We start from the raw sequence: 15,999 nt of genomic DNA on the forward strand, positions 1-15,999 counted from the left end.
GTCCCTTTTTATAGTAGTGATTTGCTCCTCCTTAGTCCGTGGATGTAGGTCAAGTCAATTGACCGAACCACGTAAATCTGGTGTTCTTGTCGCTTTATTCTTTTCACTTTATTATCTTTATTGGGTTGCCAAAATTACCCTTTAGTAAATATCCTGAGGCTAGCTCTAACAAACTGGTATCAGAGCCTAGTTTCGGGATCTTTTGGCAACAATGACCATAACAAATATCATTGTCGAGAAATTCGATAGAAATATCAACTTCGGCATGTGGCAACTTAAGATGGAGGTCATTCTGGTTCAAGACGGAGTTGATTTGGCACTATAGGGGGCTGAGAACATTTCAGATGATACATCAAAGGAAGATCTTGCGACAATGGATAAGAAGACCCGATCAAGCATCGTTCTAAATCTCTCTGACGAGGTTTTACGGGAGGTAGCTACGGAGATTACGGCTAAGAGCATATGGGACAAGCTTAAAACCTTGTACATGAAGAGGACAGTGGAGAATCGTCTCTACTTGAAGCAGAGTTTGTATATGCTTCGGATGACTGAAGGTACATCTATACTCTCACATTTTGATAAATTTGATTCCTTGATTATGGATTTGGAGAATATAGATACAAAAATTGATGACAAGGATAAGGCCCTATTACTCTTGTGTTCTCTTCCCAATCTTTTAAGCATTTCCGTGATACTTTGATTTATGGAAAAGAAATAATTTCGTATCAAGAAATTAAATCTGCACTGAAATCTAAGGAGCAGATAGATAGGAATATCACTAGGGAAAGTAGAGGGAATCAGGCTGAAGGTCTGGTTGTTAGGGGGAGAATGGATAAAAGAGAATTTGACAGTAGTAGATCTAAATCTAGATCTAAATCCAGACATAGAAATTTGGAATGCAGATATTGTCATAAAATGGGGCACATTAAGACTGATTGCTTTAAATTGAAAAATAAATTAAAGCAAAAGGGAAAACTTGTTGAGAAAACTACTGAGTCCACTGAAGCTAGTGTAGCATCTGATGAGAATGTTGAAAATATTTTCTTTGCTACTGATGACAGGACGATATCTAAAAATGAATGGATTTTAGATTCGGGTTGTTCTTATCACATGTGTCCCAATAGGGATTTGTTTTCCACATATGAATCTTGTAATGGTGGAATTGTTTTGATGGGCAATAATGTTGCATGTGATGTTGTTGGTAGAGGCACAATCCGGATTAAAATGCATGATGGTATTGTGAGGACGCTCACTAATGTTAGACATGTTCCTGATTTAAAAAAGAATCTCATCTCTTTAGGCACCCTAGAGGCCCTTGGGTGTAAATACATAGTTGAAGGTGGAGTTATGAAAGTTTCTAGAAGTGCTCTTGTTGTTATGAAAGCTTGCAAGTCTGGTAGCTTATATATTTTGTAGGGAACTACTGTCATAGGCTCAGTTGCAGTCTCGTCATCATCATTGTTTGATTCTGACATCACCAAATTATGGCATATGCATTTAGGTCATATGAGTGAAAAAGATTTGAGCATATTGAGCAAAAGGGGTCTACTTTGTGGACAGAGTACTGGGCCACTGGATTTTTGTGAACACTACATTTTTGGAAAGTAGAAAAGAGTCAGCTTCAATTCTCCAACAGTTCACAAAACAAAAGGTACTTTTGACTATATTCATTCAGACCTTTGGGGTCCAGCTCATGTTCAATCTAAGGGTGATGCGAAGTATATGTTGACTTTCATTGATGATTATTCCAGGAAAGTTTGGGTTTATTTTCTGAAGCATAAAAATGATGTTTTTCTAACCTTTAAACAATGGAAGGCTTTGATTGAGAAACAAACAGGTAAACAGATTAAGCGGCTTCGAACAGATAATGACATGGAATTTTGTGAAGGTGACTTTAATGAATTTTGCAAAAATGAAGGAATCGTTCGGCATCGCACTATTAGGATGATGCCTCAGCAAAATGGTGTGGCCGAATGTATGAACAGAAAGTCTTGGAGAGGTTTGGCATGAAAAATGCTAAGCCAGTTAGTACTCATCTTGCTAGCCATTTTTGGCTATCTACTGCCTAGTCACCACAGTCAGTTGAAGAGGAAGAATATATGGTGAAAGTTCTATATTCTAGTGCCATCGGCAGTATTATGTATGCAATAGTTTGTACTCGTCCAGTTATTTCACAAACAGTCAGTGTGGTTAGTAGATATATGTCTCGCCCGGGTAAAACACATTGGCAGGCTGTGAACTGGATTCGCAGATACTTGCAAGGGACTTTAGATGCTTGTTTGGAGTTTGGGAAAAATCATGACACTTTGGTTGGTTTCGTCGACTCTGATTATGCTGCAGATCTTGATAAACGAAGATCTTTAACAAGCTATGTTTTTTACGTTGATGGTTGTGCAGTTAGTTGGAAAGCTTCATTACAACCTGTCGTAGCTTTATCTACTACAGAGGCAGAATATATGGCAGTGACAAAGGCGATCAAAGAAGTTTTATGGTTAAGAGGTTTGTTCAGCGAATTATGTCTATATCAAGGTGCTACTACAATTTACTGTGATAGTCAAAGTGTTATTCATTTGACTAAAGACCAGATGTATCATGAGAGGACGAAACACATTGATGTGAAGTTTCATTTTATTCGGGATATCATTACTGAGGGAAAGGTCCTTGTTCAGAAAATTCATACGAAGAACAATCTAGCTGATATGCTTACGAAGCCTCTTCCGGTTTACAAGTTCAAGTAGTGCTTGGACTTGGTTGGTGTTCATTGTTGGTAATTGCCCGTTGGGGCTTTTATGAAAAAGGTGGAACAAGTTTTGTTGGGACATGCCAAGGTGGAGATTTGTTAGTTTGGCAAGTCCCATAGCCCCACATCGAGAAAATCAGACTTGCTATCTCCTATTGGAACTATAAATAAGGGTTTGAGTTTTGAAGTCAGATGCACCACAAGTGGCATCACAAGAAAAACCTAAGTGTTTGCTTTGGGTTTAAGTCCACACTCAGTTAAATAGTTTGGGCTTATAGTTTGGGTTTTTTCTTGTTTAGTATTTTCGGGTGTTTTATGTTTAGGAACATCTTCCTAAGGCATTTGTAATAGTCCCTTTTCATAGTAGTGATTTGCTCCTCTTTCGTCCGTGGATGTAGGTCAAGTTAATTGATCGAACCACGTAAATCTGGTGTTCTTGTCGCTTTTATTCTTTTCGCTTTATTGTCTTTGTTGGGTTGCCAAAATTATCCTTTGGTAAATATGCTGAGGCTAGCTCTAACAGGTATTATGGCGAGTAGAGGTTCGAATATAAGATATCCGTCGGAGCCCCTATCTTATTGAATATCCAATAAGACCATGAATTATTGGATCCTATAAATGAGATTAAAAAAAAGCCAATGAGAGATTATTGGATAGAGATCTATTAATTTAGGAGATTTGGGTAGTTGGATAGAGATCCAATACCCAATAGGGTAGGATCCATTAGGGTTAAGTTGACAGGGGACTCTATAAATAGGAGGGAACCAAACACTTATAGGCTAGAGGTTTCTTGGTTGTCACCTCCTATTCTTCTCTCCCTTTTTCCTCCTTAGATAGCATATGTGGAGATTTGGGTAACAATTCGAGGAGTGTCATCGTAGTCCTATTGTGTGAATCACTGCTAAAGAGGAGGACACTTGACCTCCTTCATCCTCTCCTACAAATCTGTAGATTCACGTATATACAATCTCCCTAGATAACATAACTTCTCACACGTGGTTTTCAATTGTGTGAATTTTGCGCACCAATCTTCGCACGATGATGAACATCTTTTTAGGAAATGTAGGGTTTTTTATTTTCTATTCTTCTATTATGTATGTGAGATCGCCCCTAGATTTCACTATAGTGGTATCAAAGCCAAGTTGTTCATGCGAAAGATTGGTGTTAAACAACATGTGTTATGTTTTAGGAAGACTTTTGACGTCAAAATTATTGATGCAAAAGGTGAGAAAGGGAAGTAACTATTACTGCCCTTGCTGCCCTCATAGGTTGGCCAATGGCTGCTTGCAGCCTTGGCCAAGGCCTGGCCACTTGCGGCCGGTAGGCAATTGCACGAGTGTCACCTACGAGTGCTATGCCCACTAGTAGAGGCACCCGTGAGGCTAGCACAGCCTGCGAGCATTGTGCCCGTGGGCAGAATTGCCCATAGGGGGGCGCCCGTGCAGGTAACACCACCTACAGGCTGTTGTAGCATTGCCTATAGGCATTGCACCCGTGGGCTGAACTTCCTGTAGGCGCAGCGATGCTCGTAGGGGCGACGCTCACTCGCGGACAAAGTGGGCGGCCCTTCGTTACGGCAGCACCGCCCGCAAGCAAGGGTGCGCCCGCCTGTAGAGGCTCGCCGTCGGCACAGTGGTAGTGGTCATAATAAGTAGGAGGGGATTAGGGCATTTTGGGGGCATTTTGCCCCTTAGAATTTAAGAAATTTCATATTTTATTTTTTTAATTACCAAAATACCCCTCATAATTCAAAATATTTCCTACATGTCCCTCTTTTCAGAAAATATTAGTTAATTAAAAGGTTTAATTAATTATTATTATTATCTAGTAGTCCTATATTATGATATGTACATGTGATGTATCATGTGGACGGATGATCATGGACTGTATGATATGTGTGTATATGTGATTATTATTATTATTATTCGGGCATACGAGCCTCCAATTTGTTTCTCGTTCATTGTCGGGCTTGCGTGTTTGTGATTAAGTTATAATTACATGAAGAGGCATAATAGGAGTGTGGAAGTGATAGTGGGACCCATGAGGCCAAGATGGACGATCGCGACACATGGAGATACGTCGAGATGTCGACAGAACCGACGAGGATGAGATGGATGATCATAAGGCATGAAGATGCACCACTACACATATAGATCTTGATGTGAGTAATTAGGCCCATTGGCTTAGGCTTGATCACATTAGGCTATGGTCCATGATCATCTGGTGTGATTGCTCATGTAATGTGTGATTGCTTATATACCTACTAGATATGTATATATATTTACATGCGATGTAGATATATATTAAATATGTATATGTATGACATGTCATATTACGAAACCAAATAAAAATCTCCTCTCTCAATAATATTTAGTCGATAAACGTGAGGCAATTAGACACGTGACCTTCCATTGTTATAGGTAGGGACAAATTCTCAATGTTGGTTGAGTTGGTCGAGTCCCTCAAGGCTCACTTATATCGCTATTCGCTATCTTGCCTATGACATAAAGATGTCACTAGTAACCTGAGGACATGGTATGCTTGATTGAGTCCATCGAGAGTATATCATCGAATCAGACTTGTAACAATGGTGTTGACTTAATCGAACATCATGGTTGGTTGAGTCCCTCGAGATTATGGTGGTTCGAAGGTCGAACAGGATAAGAATCATAATGAGTTGTGATCGGCAAGAGTTGCCTACCTTTACGGGTTTAGTGTAATTGGTCGAGTCCCTTGAGATTACGTTAAGATGCGGATTGGATCTCGATCCCCACTAGAGATCTACCAGGGGTCTTCGATTCACATACCGGAAGGAGTTATGTGTTTCATGAGAAAATAGTGGGAGTAGATTAAGATAGAAGTCAATATTTTATTTGTTTATTTTTCTGTAAAATTTACATGTTATTTATTTCTGTTGCATCTTTATTTTTAGAAAATGTCACTTTCAAATCCCTTACGTGACTGACATACTTGATGTCAGCCGCCTCACTAGTCCGAATTATACAGATTGACTCTACAACTTGAGAATTATTCTCATGACAGAGAAAATCATGTATGTCCTTGATACAGTGATGCCTACGCTCGAGGAAGGGGCAAGTGAGGATGAGTTTGCTTGCTACATGAAGTATATATATGACTCCACTCTTGCTCAATATTACATGTTAGGCTCCATAACTCCCGAGTTACAAAGACAATATAAAAAGATGGATGACAGATTCTTTCTCCTACATGTTTGTAAATTTTTTGAGGAATAGGGAAGGACTCAATAATATATGATATTCAAGAGCCTCTTTTATGCTAGAATGGCTGAGGGAGCATCGGTTCAGAACCATGCCCGGGAAGTGATAAGAAGTCATTAATTCTGAGATGGATTCTATGTATTCCAATAATATTTGGAACCTAGTTGAAGCACCCGAGGGTATTATGTTCATTGGTTGCAAGTGAATCTTCAAGAAGAAGATTGGAGTAGATAGAAAGGTAGAGACATATAAAGTAAGGCCAGTGGCTGAGGGGTATCATCAAAAGTAGACTATGTCGAAACCTTCTCACCCGTAGCCATGCTGAAATTCATCTGAATTTTGTTAGCTATCACAACACATTATGATTATGATATATGACAAATGAATATGAAAATCACATTCCTTAATGGAAACCTCGAGGAGGAGGTATATATAATACAGCCTTAGGGATTTATGTCCAAGGACTATCTAGATAAGGTGTGTAGATTACTTAAGCCTATTTATGAACTGAAGCAAGCTTCCCGAAGTTGGAACATAAGATTTGATAAGGCGATTAGATCTTATAACTTTGTTAAGAACAAGATGAGCCTTACATGTACAGAAAAGTAAGTGGGAGCGCTATCACCTTTTTAGTATTATATATGGATGACATCCTGATCATTGAGAATGATGTAGGAATGTCCATAGTAAAGGCTTAGTTATCTAGACACTTCTCCATGAAGGACTTAGGGAAATCATCATATATATTGAGGATTTGGATCTATAGAGATAAATCTAAGAGGATGCTTAGTTTCTCCCAATCCAGGTATATAGATATCATTATCAAAATGTTTGACAGGAAAAATTTCAAGAGAGGTCTCATACCGATGAGACATGAGATATTGCTTTCTAGGAGTATGTCCCCAAAGACTCTTAAAGAAATGGCGAACATGGATAGAATACCCTATGTCTCAGTGATAGAATCTATCATGTATGTCATGTTATGTACCAAGCCTGATATAGTGTATGCTCTGAGTATCACGAGTAGGTATCAGGCGAATTCAGACTTGGAGCACTAGAAAGCAATAAAGTGTATCTTTAAGTACTTAAGAAAGACTAAGGATCTTTTACTAGTATATGAAGGTAGTAGCCTCAGGGTTGAAGGCTACATTGACTCGAGTTTCTAGTCCGATGTCGATGATAGTAAGTTTAATTCGGGGTATGTGGTTATCTTGAATGGAGGAGTAGTGTGCTAAAAGAGTTCCAAGCAATGCACTACTGTTGACTCGACCACAAAGGCAAAGTACATTATTACAGTAGAGGCGGTAAATGAGGGAGTTTGGATGAAGAAGTTCATCATAGATTTGGGAGTTATGCTAGGCAGCAAGAAGCCGATTCCGTTATCTTACGATAACAATGAGGTGATTGCTCAAATGAGAGAACCCGGGTCTCATTAAAAGTGTTCTGAGGAGGTTCTAGCTTATTAGAGAGAACCTGGCCTGAGGAAATATAGTAGTGGAAAGAGTTCCATCCAAAGATAACATCACATATCCACTAACAAAGCCATTGTCTCAAATTATCTTTAAGCATCATAGGGGTCTGATGAGGATCAGACCTAGAGATGATTGACTTTAAGTGGGAGATTACTAGTCATAGGTGCCCTACAAGCCAATCGTATGAGTGATAATACATGTGACATAATACACAGTCATTTTACTTATTATTATTATAATATTTTCTCACTTTATATTGCTTGTTGTATGAATATATTGTGATGTCCATGGATCTGTGCAATGAGAATCAGATTGTAATGAGATTACGATAACGAGATCGATTCACCTTTAAACATGTTAGGACCGGAGCGGCACTAAGAGGGGGGAGGGGGTGAATTAGTGCAACAGTAAAGTATGATAAACTTTCGACGATTTAAACACTTACGGAAACTTCGTACGATAAAAGCAATGTTTCGTTTGAAACAGTTTCGATTGCGTTTTAACTTGAAGGCATATGTAAGAAGGAGACAAAGAAGTAGAGCATCAAAGTGAAGATGGTTTACAGTAATATAAATGACAATAAGATAAATGCAAACCAGAGAAGACGGTAGTTTATAGTGGTTCGGTCAATCGTGACCTACATCCACTCCTCTGATTCCTCTTCCGTCGAGGCCACCGGCATCCACTAATGATCTTCCTTTACTAGGCGAAGATCAACCTCCTTCTTACACCCCTCTTACAACCTCTTACAAGTGGTTCACCCTTTTACAAAGATTTCAATGAAAAGAAAGGAGGTGAACACTCAAGCTATTGAAAACAAGACTTTTCCTAAAGCTTTTCTCAACTTCTAGCTTCTCAAAAGGTTGTGTTCTCTGCTGAGAATTGAGGGGTATTTATAGGCCCCAAGAGGATTCAAATTTGGGCTCCAAAATTTAAATTCTCTTGGGTTTCCGAGGCTGGCGGTGCCACCGCCTGTCAGTGTCTGACACTGACAGTGGACTGGCGGTGCCACCACCCAGTCAAGCGGTGCCACCGCCCAGTCTAGGTGATGCCACCGCCTAGGCCAATTCAGTTCACTGGTTGGGCTCCAAACTTGGCCCAAACCAGTCCGAACTCGGGCCCAATTGGCCCCTACTTGGGTTATAGGATTAACACCTAATCCTAACCCTAATTAATGTGCTAACTACGAATTTAAAGACATTTTCTAAGCTATTACAAAGTTCGTAAGTCAAGACTTCTTCCGACGAACTTCCGACGGTCTTCCGATAAACTCTCGGAAACCATTCTGCGGACTCCCGGCAAGCTCCTAGACTTCACGATTTGATCTTGGCGAGTTCCAATGAGCTTCTTCGGCAAGCTCCGATCTTTCTCGGTGAGCTCCGCGAACTTCCAACGAACCTTCTGGTGAGCTTCCGAAAAACCCTTCGGCAAGCTCCCTACTCATTCTTGGCTAGTTCCGGCAGCATTCCCGACGAACCTTCGGACTTCCGTCGAACTCTCGAACTCGCAACAACTCCTTCGCGCTTGACTCCGATACTTTATTTCGCTTTATGTCTTCATCGTTATCGTAGTTAATCCTGCACACACAAGCCAAAACTCTACTCCGATCTAGACAATTATTACAAAGCGAATTGACATTCTGTTGCCCGGCACGTCATTGGTTGGCGCTTCGTCCGATTCTTTGGCGCATCATCCTCTCTTGCGGCTTATTGCCCAATCGGCGGTTGACCTCCGCAACCCCGATATCCTTGGCGCAATTCCGCTCTTGGCCCGATGCCCGACGCCCGATGCCCGACGTTCGAAGCCTTCTGCCATCCAATATCATAACGTGATCTCCTCCGGCGCAACGTCAATTCTTCCTGCGTTAACTTGTCTAATCATGATCGAGTAGACCTGCATCACTCAAAATGCAGTTTAAATTATAAACACATGTCAAGTGGTTTCATCATCAAAATACGAGATTCAACGAAACATAGACCCTAAATAATCATAATCATAGGTTACTCGAGAGGGATATCGAGATAATCAGACAGACTATTGTGATGTATATTCGTCTATATGATAAAGGCAGTTGGTCTCATAGCTGCTTGTATGAGGATACTAGGGCTACAGTACATGTGCTCATTAGAGAATGAGTTCACTAATTGATCCACTCATGAAATGCTATATAGTTAATGATATCTTATTGTCAAACATCGATTTCATTATTCTAATGGTGTACCTGGTCCTTAGACTTGAGATACCAAGGATGTCCTGTATGAACACTCCACTCTTTGATATTGGACTTTGTTTGGAAGTTCTAGATCTAGTACAATCGGTCAATGGGAGTGACAGCCAACCTTACAAGGACTATTGAGTGTCAATAGAGGATCATCCACTCTCGGTGTCATGAGAGGAATATCCCATATGTTTTTGCTTAGATAAATCCTTAGCCAAGGTCATTCAGATTGAGAGAGAAAGAGTTCTTCGAGAGAATCCAACTAGAGTAAAACTCGAGTGGAAACTATATGGGCTTGACAATACCGTGCCTAGTACTTGGTCTCTAAGGTATTAGATGGATGAGGGACTATAGATACATGGTAACTAAAGACAAACATGTCCAATGGATTGGATTCCCCTGTATTGTCTAGGGATTGCGACATAGTGGCCTAGTACGTCTATAGTCGATGAGTAGAGTGAATTATTATATAGATAATAATTCATTAAGCCAAAAGGAGTTCGGACAGGTATAACTCATAGCCAATTTGATATTAGGCCTAGAGGATCACATATATATGGTTGACGTTACGACGAGTAGAGGTTCATATATGAGATATCCGTCGGAGCCCCTATCTTATTGGATATCTAATAAGCCCCTTAATTATTAGATCCTATGAATGAGATTCAATAAGAGTCAATAAGAGATTATTGGATAGAGATCCACTAATCTAAGAGGCTTGGGTAGTTTGATGGAGATCTAATACTCAATAAGGTAGGATCCAATAGGGTTAAGTTGATAGGAGTACATCTATAAATAGGAGAAAACCAAACACCCTTAGACTAGAGGTTTCTTGGTTGCCACCTCCTATTCTCCTCTCCTCTTCTCCTCCTTAGATAGCAAGTGTGGAGATTTGGGCAATGGTTCGAGGAGCATCGTCGTAACCCTGCTATATGGATCACCGCTAGAGATGAGGATGCTTGACCTCCTTTATCGTCTCCTACAGATATGTAAGGATTCAGGGATATATGATCTCCCTAAGTAACATAAATATCTCACGTGTGGTTTTTAGTTTTACATATTTTATGCATAATTTTTTTGTATGATAATGAACACCTTTTTGGAAAATTTGGGGTTTTTATTTTCTGTTCTTCTTTTGTGCATGTGATGTCACCTCTAGATTTCACTACACTTAGGTCAGGTGCTGGCCAAGAAGTTGAGCTCAAACTTTCTTGTGAGTTGAATAAAGGATGAGACTAAAGAATGCCTCAACCTATTGTACCACATCCGAGCTGAACCTCGGAGGGTGGTGGGGAAGGCTCAGCACATTAAAGCATTGAATGTGCTGTATAAAGCCATTTAGGATCAGAGGGTGGTGACATGCTCCACCGGGTCGGAGCTACCATCGTAGGCCTCTAATGTCGAGAGGTGAAAATTGAGGGGAATCAGCTTATCCTGGATCTCTAGGACAAAGGAGATCCCCTGAAGGTGTCTCCCCAATGTTCTTCCTTCAACTTGCAAAACTCTCTTTGGACCTCATTTAGGCATCGGCTAACTAGGCGTAGCTAAGCCCTGAAAGAGTCCACCGAGTCAGATAGCAGAGTGTTTGGCTCTGGACAACTTATGGCGACCCGTGGGGCGTCTGGGGTACCGTGCTTCGACGTCAATCTCAGCCCTCCTAACTGTTCTTCATTTGGTGGGCAAGTGTTCGTCGCTCAAGGTTGTCGATCAACCATTGGAGGGTCCTAAGGTGTAAGGGAGAGAGTTAGTGGGGCCATAGGCAAAGGCAGTTTTGGTGGCACTATCAATTGAGCAAGATGGGGGATGAGGGGAATGATGGTTTGCATCATCCTAGTCAAAGCTTGGACTTGATGGGTGAGGCCCCTTAGTAGAGATGATAAGATGTCCCATGCTCCCTGTAAGGGGAGAAAGCTCGGAGTTGTGAAGCAACCTCCGATAGTTGCTCGAGGTCTAGGATACAACATTTCCATCCGCGTGCAGAGGGAGGGGGAGCTATCCCTTGAGGCCGAAAGTGGAGGGGATTGCATGCGTCTCTTCTCCGGGATGTTCGCCAAGGTTGGTTGATGGTTGGCGTTCTTATGACATGGGCCCTCCTTCTGACACCAAAAATATTTTGTACCTTTATACTGTGGCCAAGGTGTTAGCATGGCTGGGCCCGTCCCGAGTGCGCAAGATCACCAGTATGATCTTTGAGCTGGAGTATGTTAACCTGAGGTCTGGTTGAGGGGGCGTAGGCCTCGTTCTCCCAAGTGGAGGCTAAAGATCACTCTTTTAGCTTTCCCTCGGGTACCTACACATAAGTCGAAATCGGGAGGGGGATTCCCAACTCGATCCCTCTGATGCTTAAGTTAGCAAGAGTTGGAGATAGGAAAGTTGGAGTATGTGTGTGTATGAGGTCTGACCCCAGCATTATTCCTGGGGGTGGCTTTTATATCTATTCCTATATGCAGTCGTATGTAGCAGCTTTAATACTTCTCGATCATCATCGTACATGGGTGTTTAATGCCTGCTGACGTCACAGGTGGTGGGCCCATGCGTTGGGTGTAGACGTCTGATATTATGCTCGATCCAATCTTGTTCAACGCTGCTTCCTACCTCCTGTGTGACCTGATACATGGTCATGTCGCCTCGCACAGCCTCGAGCAGAGTGAGTACAGGGGGATGGTGTCAGATGACTAGTTGGCCTCAGGCTCATGGTATCGAGTTGGCTCGGTGTGACATGTCATCTTAGGAACACCATGCTGATGTGTCACGTGAGATGAATATCAAAATATGTTATATTAATATGCATGTATGGCGCATGATAAAATAAATAATACGAAAGAATATCAAAGATAGGGAAAAGCAAAACATATATTAAGGTCCATCCTAAGCATTAGTGTGGTCCATTGGACCACTGGGTACCATGTAAAGGCAACGTGCCACTTCCCATGCATCTTTTGCAAACCCACCACAATCTGTACTATTTCCTTTGGTCTTAAGAAGTTATGATGATCACTGTGATATCTATCCCTTCTGTCTTGGTGAAGAACACAAGGGTGCAGGTCGAAGACAAGTTATCACAACGGATCGCAGTGGATTGTTCGCAGTTGATACATAATGACATCTGAACATTGATGAGGGGAAGACAAAGGTATTAATGGATGTGACACATATACCTAAGATATGTGATGGAAGTGATCAGGATTTCTAGATAAAGATGGAGCTGCGATGGTCACCGAGACATGATGTAAATCTCCTTATCTGTTGTTCTGTGTAGTAGATAAAAGAAGAGTTGCTTTCAACAAATACTATTCCTATCGCTGTTGGAAGCCTAAGCTGAGAGTATTCAGCATATTCGAGTCTTATGAACATGTAATTTCTCATTAACTAAGTTCAGTTCCACATGTGATAGCATAAATGATTAATGTTCTCATTATCATTATTAAGCATCAGAACATAAGCAACAGTATCATATCTCATCTGTCAGATAAGACTTTAAATGGCTTGGTAACTGCAGATAGTTTTATGAGATCATTTAGTACTTTTAGAAGCATCAAGTATGCATGACTGATGCAGCTATTTGCAATATGTGATAGAAATCTTACTGTTAGAATGCTATGATGGAATGTGTGCCATGCTTTGTATATATAACTGCAAGTATGCAGCAATGGAGTACAATTGCAGCTGGAAATTTCACACACACACACTCTCTCTCTCTCTCTCTCTCACACACACACATAACAAATCCTATATATAAATCTTCTTCTTCTACTTTCAAACACACAAAAACTTTATATGCCACATCCAATACTTAAAAGGCCAGCATTTCCAGTACATGGAGAAAAAGAACATCACTGAGTTGTGAGTACACGCTGCTTATTCTTATGCTAGTGATCATGAGGGTGGTGCTTGAAGACACTACTGTTTTGTTGGAGAACCACCAAGTTAGGGATACCTGCATGCAGAGAAGTTCTTAGGGGGACACTTCCTGATGCTGGGCTTGCCATCTGAACGTGGCCATACTGCTTTGATTCCATGTTCTGCGCCATGTGTGATGCAAGTATCGCAATCGGGCGGTAACCATGAGGTGCTTCGGATTGAGCAAGAGAAGAGTAAGCATTTGGTGGCTCCAAATGATAGAAAGGACTGTAAGTGACTGCACTGTTCTCCAACACAACGCCACGGGTTTCCTTCAATGCTTCCTTTTCTTTGCTCCCCATAAGAACATCTAAACTGTTACTGACATATCTTGGCACAACGTTGCTGTTAAAGATATCAGCAGTTGCCAAACTAGATGATGATGCTAATCGATGAGCTTTATCTCTGGGAAGAAACTCACCATCATCAGGAACGGTGTGGCCAAAGAAAGCTGGAGTTGCCACAGACTGAGGGAACTGAGTGAGATCTCCTTGCAGCATTTCCAGTGGGGGAAGCTTATCGATCTCATGCTGAGCAGCATTGATCAGCCAATCCACGACTTTGCTGGGTTGATTCAGACCAAGCTTATCCTGAAGGTCATACAGTTGGATTGCTGTGGGCACTGATAGCCTGATGCGTCGATCCCTTAAACCTCTTATAGTTGTCACCTTGCTGTGTCTATCTTTTCCTCCAAAGGATCTTGACACTCGCACGATTCTTGGATTTCTGAGTGCCGACCATGCTCTCGAACTTGTTTGACCCTTATCATCAACACCTTGCTCGATGAAACCTTCTCCTTCTCTTGAGTTTTGGATCATCTTAAGTCACTGTTTTCATCATCAGTTACTAGATAATTCATATATACTTCTTTCATCTAAATTGAAGAGAGAGAGAGAGAGAGAGAGAGAGAGAGAGAGAAAGAGAGAGAAATCTACTAGTGTTACTTGTTGAAATACATATGACAACTTATCTAGCTTGGATCTTTAAAAATCAAGTTATGTTAACTGGATCTTTAGAAATTAAAGATCAATATCATATGATTTATGCAGCATATCAAGCATGCATCTACACAAAAGGAGAGATACAAAAAAGATGCTGCTTATACACAGCATAAGCATAATAAATTTCTTTTTCTCACAATATATGAAGAGAGAGAGAGAGAGAGAGAGAGAGAGAGAGAGAGAGAAAGAGAGAGAGAGAGAGAGAGAGAGAGAGAGAGAGAGAGAGAGAGGAAAGCTGAATTTTGATTTATTTCTGAAAATTCTCAAGAAGAACAATTAAGAATTGAACTCTTAGATTTTAGATACATAGATCTAAGACACCATATTACCTAAGCAAAATGAAAAGGATTATTTATGATTCCATCTTTCTCTAAAAAGAGAGAAGAAGGCATACAAAGATCTCAATAAACTATTTCATATGCAAGAACTACCTCTTCTTAGTTCAATATAGTAACGAAGAAGAGTGAGAACAACTTAAGAACTCAAATTCTTCCAAAACTCAAAAATCAAGCTATCGGGGAAGAATCCGGGAGTCGGCAAACCCTCACCTCCAATTTGCTCCAGGTTTGCTCAGCCTTCATATTAGGTTGGATTTCATCTCGAAATTTGCAGGCAACTCCATCAGGTTATGCACTTTGATCTTGTTCAGATGCTGAGTTTGCAGGAACCCTAAAAAGAGAAAATAAAAAGGTGCAGCCCATTTGCAAACATGTGGTGGATATTTATGCCTATCAAGTTGATAGATAAGTCACTACTTTTATCCTTGTAGCTCAAGCATATCTAGCAACTACTGTTTCATCAACAGGGGTAATTTGGTCTGCTACATGTATTTTTCATCATGTACAAACAATCTGTTTCAGAAGAGTCTCTATTCTTCAATCTGTACAGAGACAAAAAGCATGATGAAAATGTTCAAATAGAGACATTTTCGTCGTGAATAGCTTGATAAGTAACATACATACATACATACATACATACATACATATGAATTATGCATGTTACAGTAACAAAGTCAACTTACTCCCATAATATCATGTTTTTATTGGCATATTTTTCTCTTTGGTGCATTTTACATGACAGATGGAAGTCAAACAAACTACGGTAGCAAGAGTTGATTTCTTAAGGTATGACAGCAACCAAAATCAAGTTAAACATGGATCATCCTTGTATAGTTTTTGCAGAGTCAAGCTGATGGAAGTGTGTATTTTGACCTTGTAGGTATATATATCTTCCATGAAAGCATGTATAATTGAAACCCTAACAAGGTACCAAGTAGCCCAGGGACCATCATAACCTCTTTAAGACATCCACTCATTCTTGGAGGACCACTGAGTTTGCCAGCCTTCTTTGGCTAGACAAGTCTGCGCAAAGCAAATTGCAAACAGATCGAGGCATGTCTGCAGTGGTCTTGATCCTCATCATAGCTCCT

The 15,999-nt window shown here is 40.7% G+C and overlaps 1 protein-coding gene across 2 annotated transcripts; it reads right to left on the reverse strand.

The window, feature by feature from the left end:
• Positions 1–13,269: 13,269 nt before the first annotated feature.
• LOC103978437 (transcription factor TCP5-like) lies at positions 13,270–15,296 on the reverse strand. Of its 2 annotated transcripts, XM_018823411.2 has the most exons (3): positions 15,119–15,296; positions 13,991–14,396; positions 13,270–13,858 (listed from the first exon to the last, which is right to left on the reverse strand). In XM_018823411.2, exons 2-3 carry the CDS (start codon positions 14,385–14,387, stop codon positions 13,539–13,541), a joined length of 717 nt encoding a protein of 238 aa, XP_018678956.2. In that variant the 5' UTR covers positions 14,388–14,396; positions 15,119–15,296; the 3' UTR covers positions 13,270–13,538. The 2 variants fall into 2 exon arrangements, with proteins under 2 accessions (XP_018678956.2, XP_009392506.2); XM_009394231.3 differs by having other exon boundaries at positions 13,270–14,396; positions 15,119–15,295.
• Between the last annotated feature and the right edge of the window lie 703 nt (positions 15,297–15,999).

The sequence above is a fragment of the Musa acuminata genome, chromosome BXJ1-3 (assembly GCF_036884655.1).
Source record: "Musa acuminata AAA Group cultivar baxijiao chromosome BXJ1-3, Cavendish_Baxijiao_AAA, whole genome shotgun sequence".
Taxonomy (NCBI): Eukaryota; Viridiplantae; Streptophyta; class Magnoliopsida; order Zingiberales; family Musaceae; genus Musa; species Musa acuminata.

Excerpts from the sequence above, each read along its gene's own strand:
- LOC103978437 (XM_009394231.3), bottom strand. The coding sequence starts at position 14,387 with ATGATCCAAAACTCAAGAGAAGGAGAAGGTTTCATCGAGCAAGGTGTT.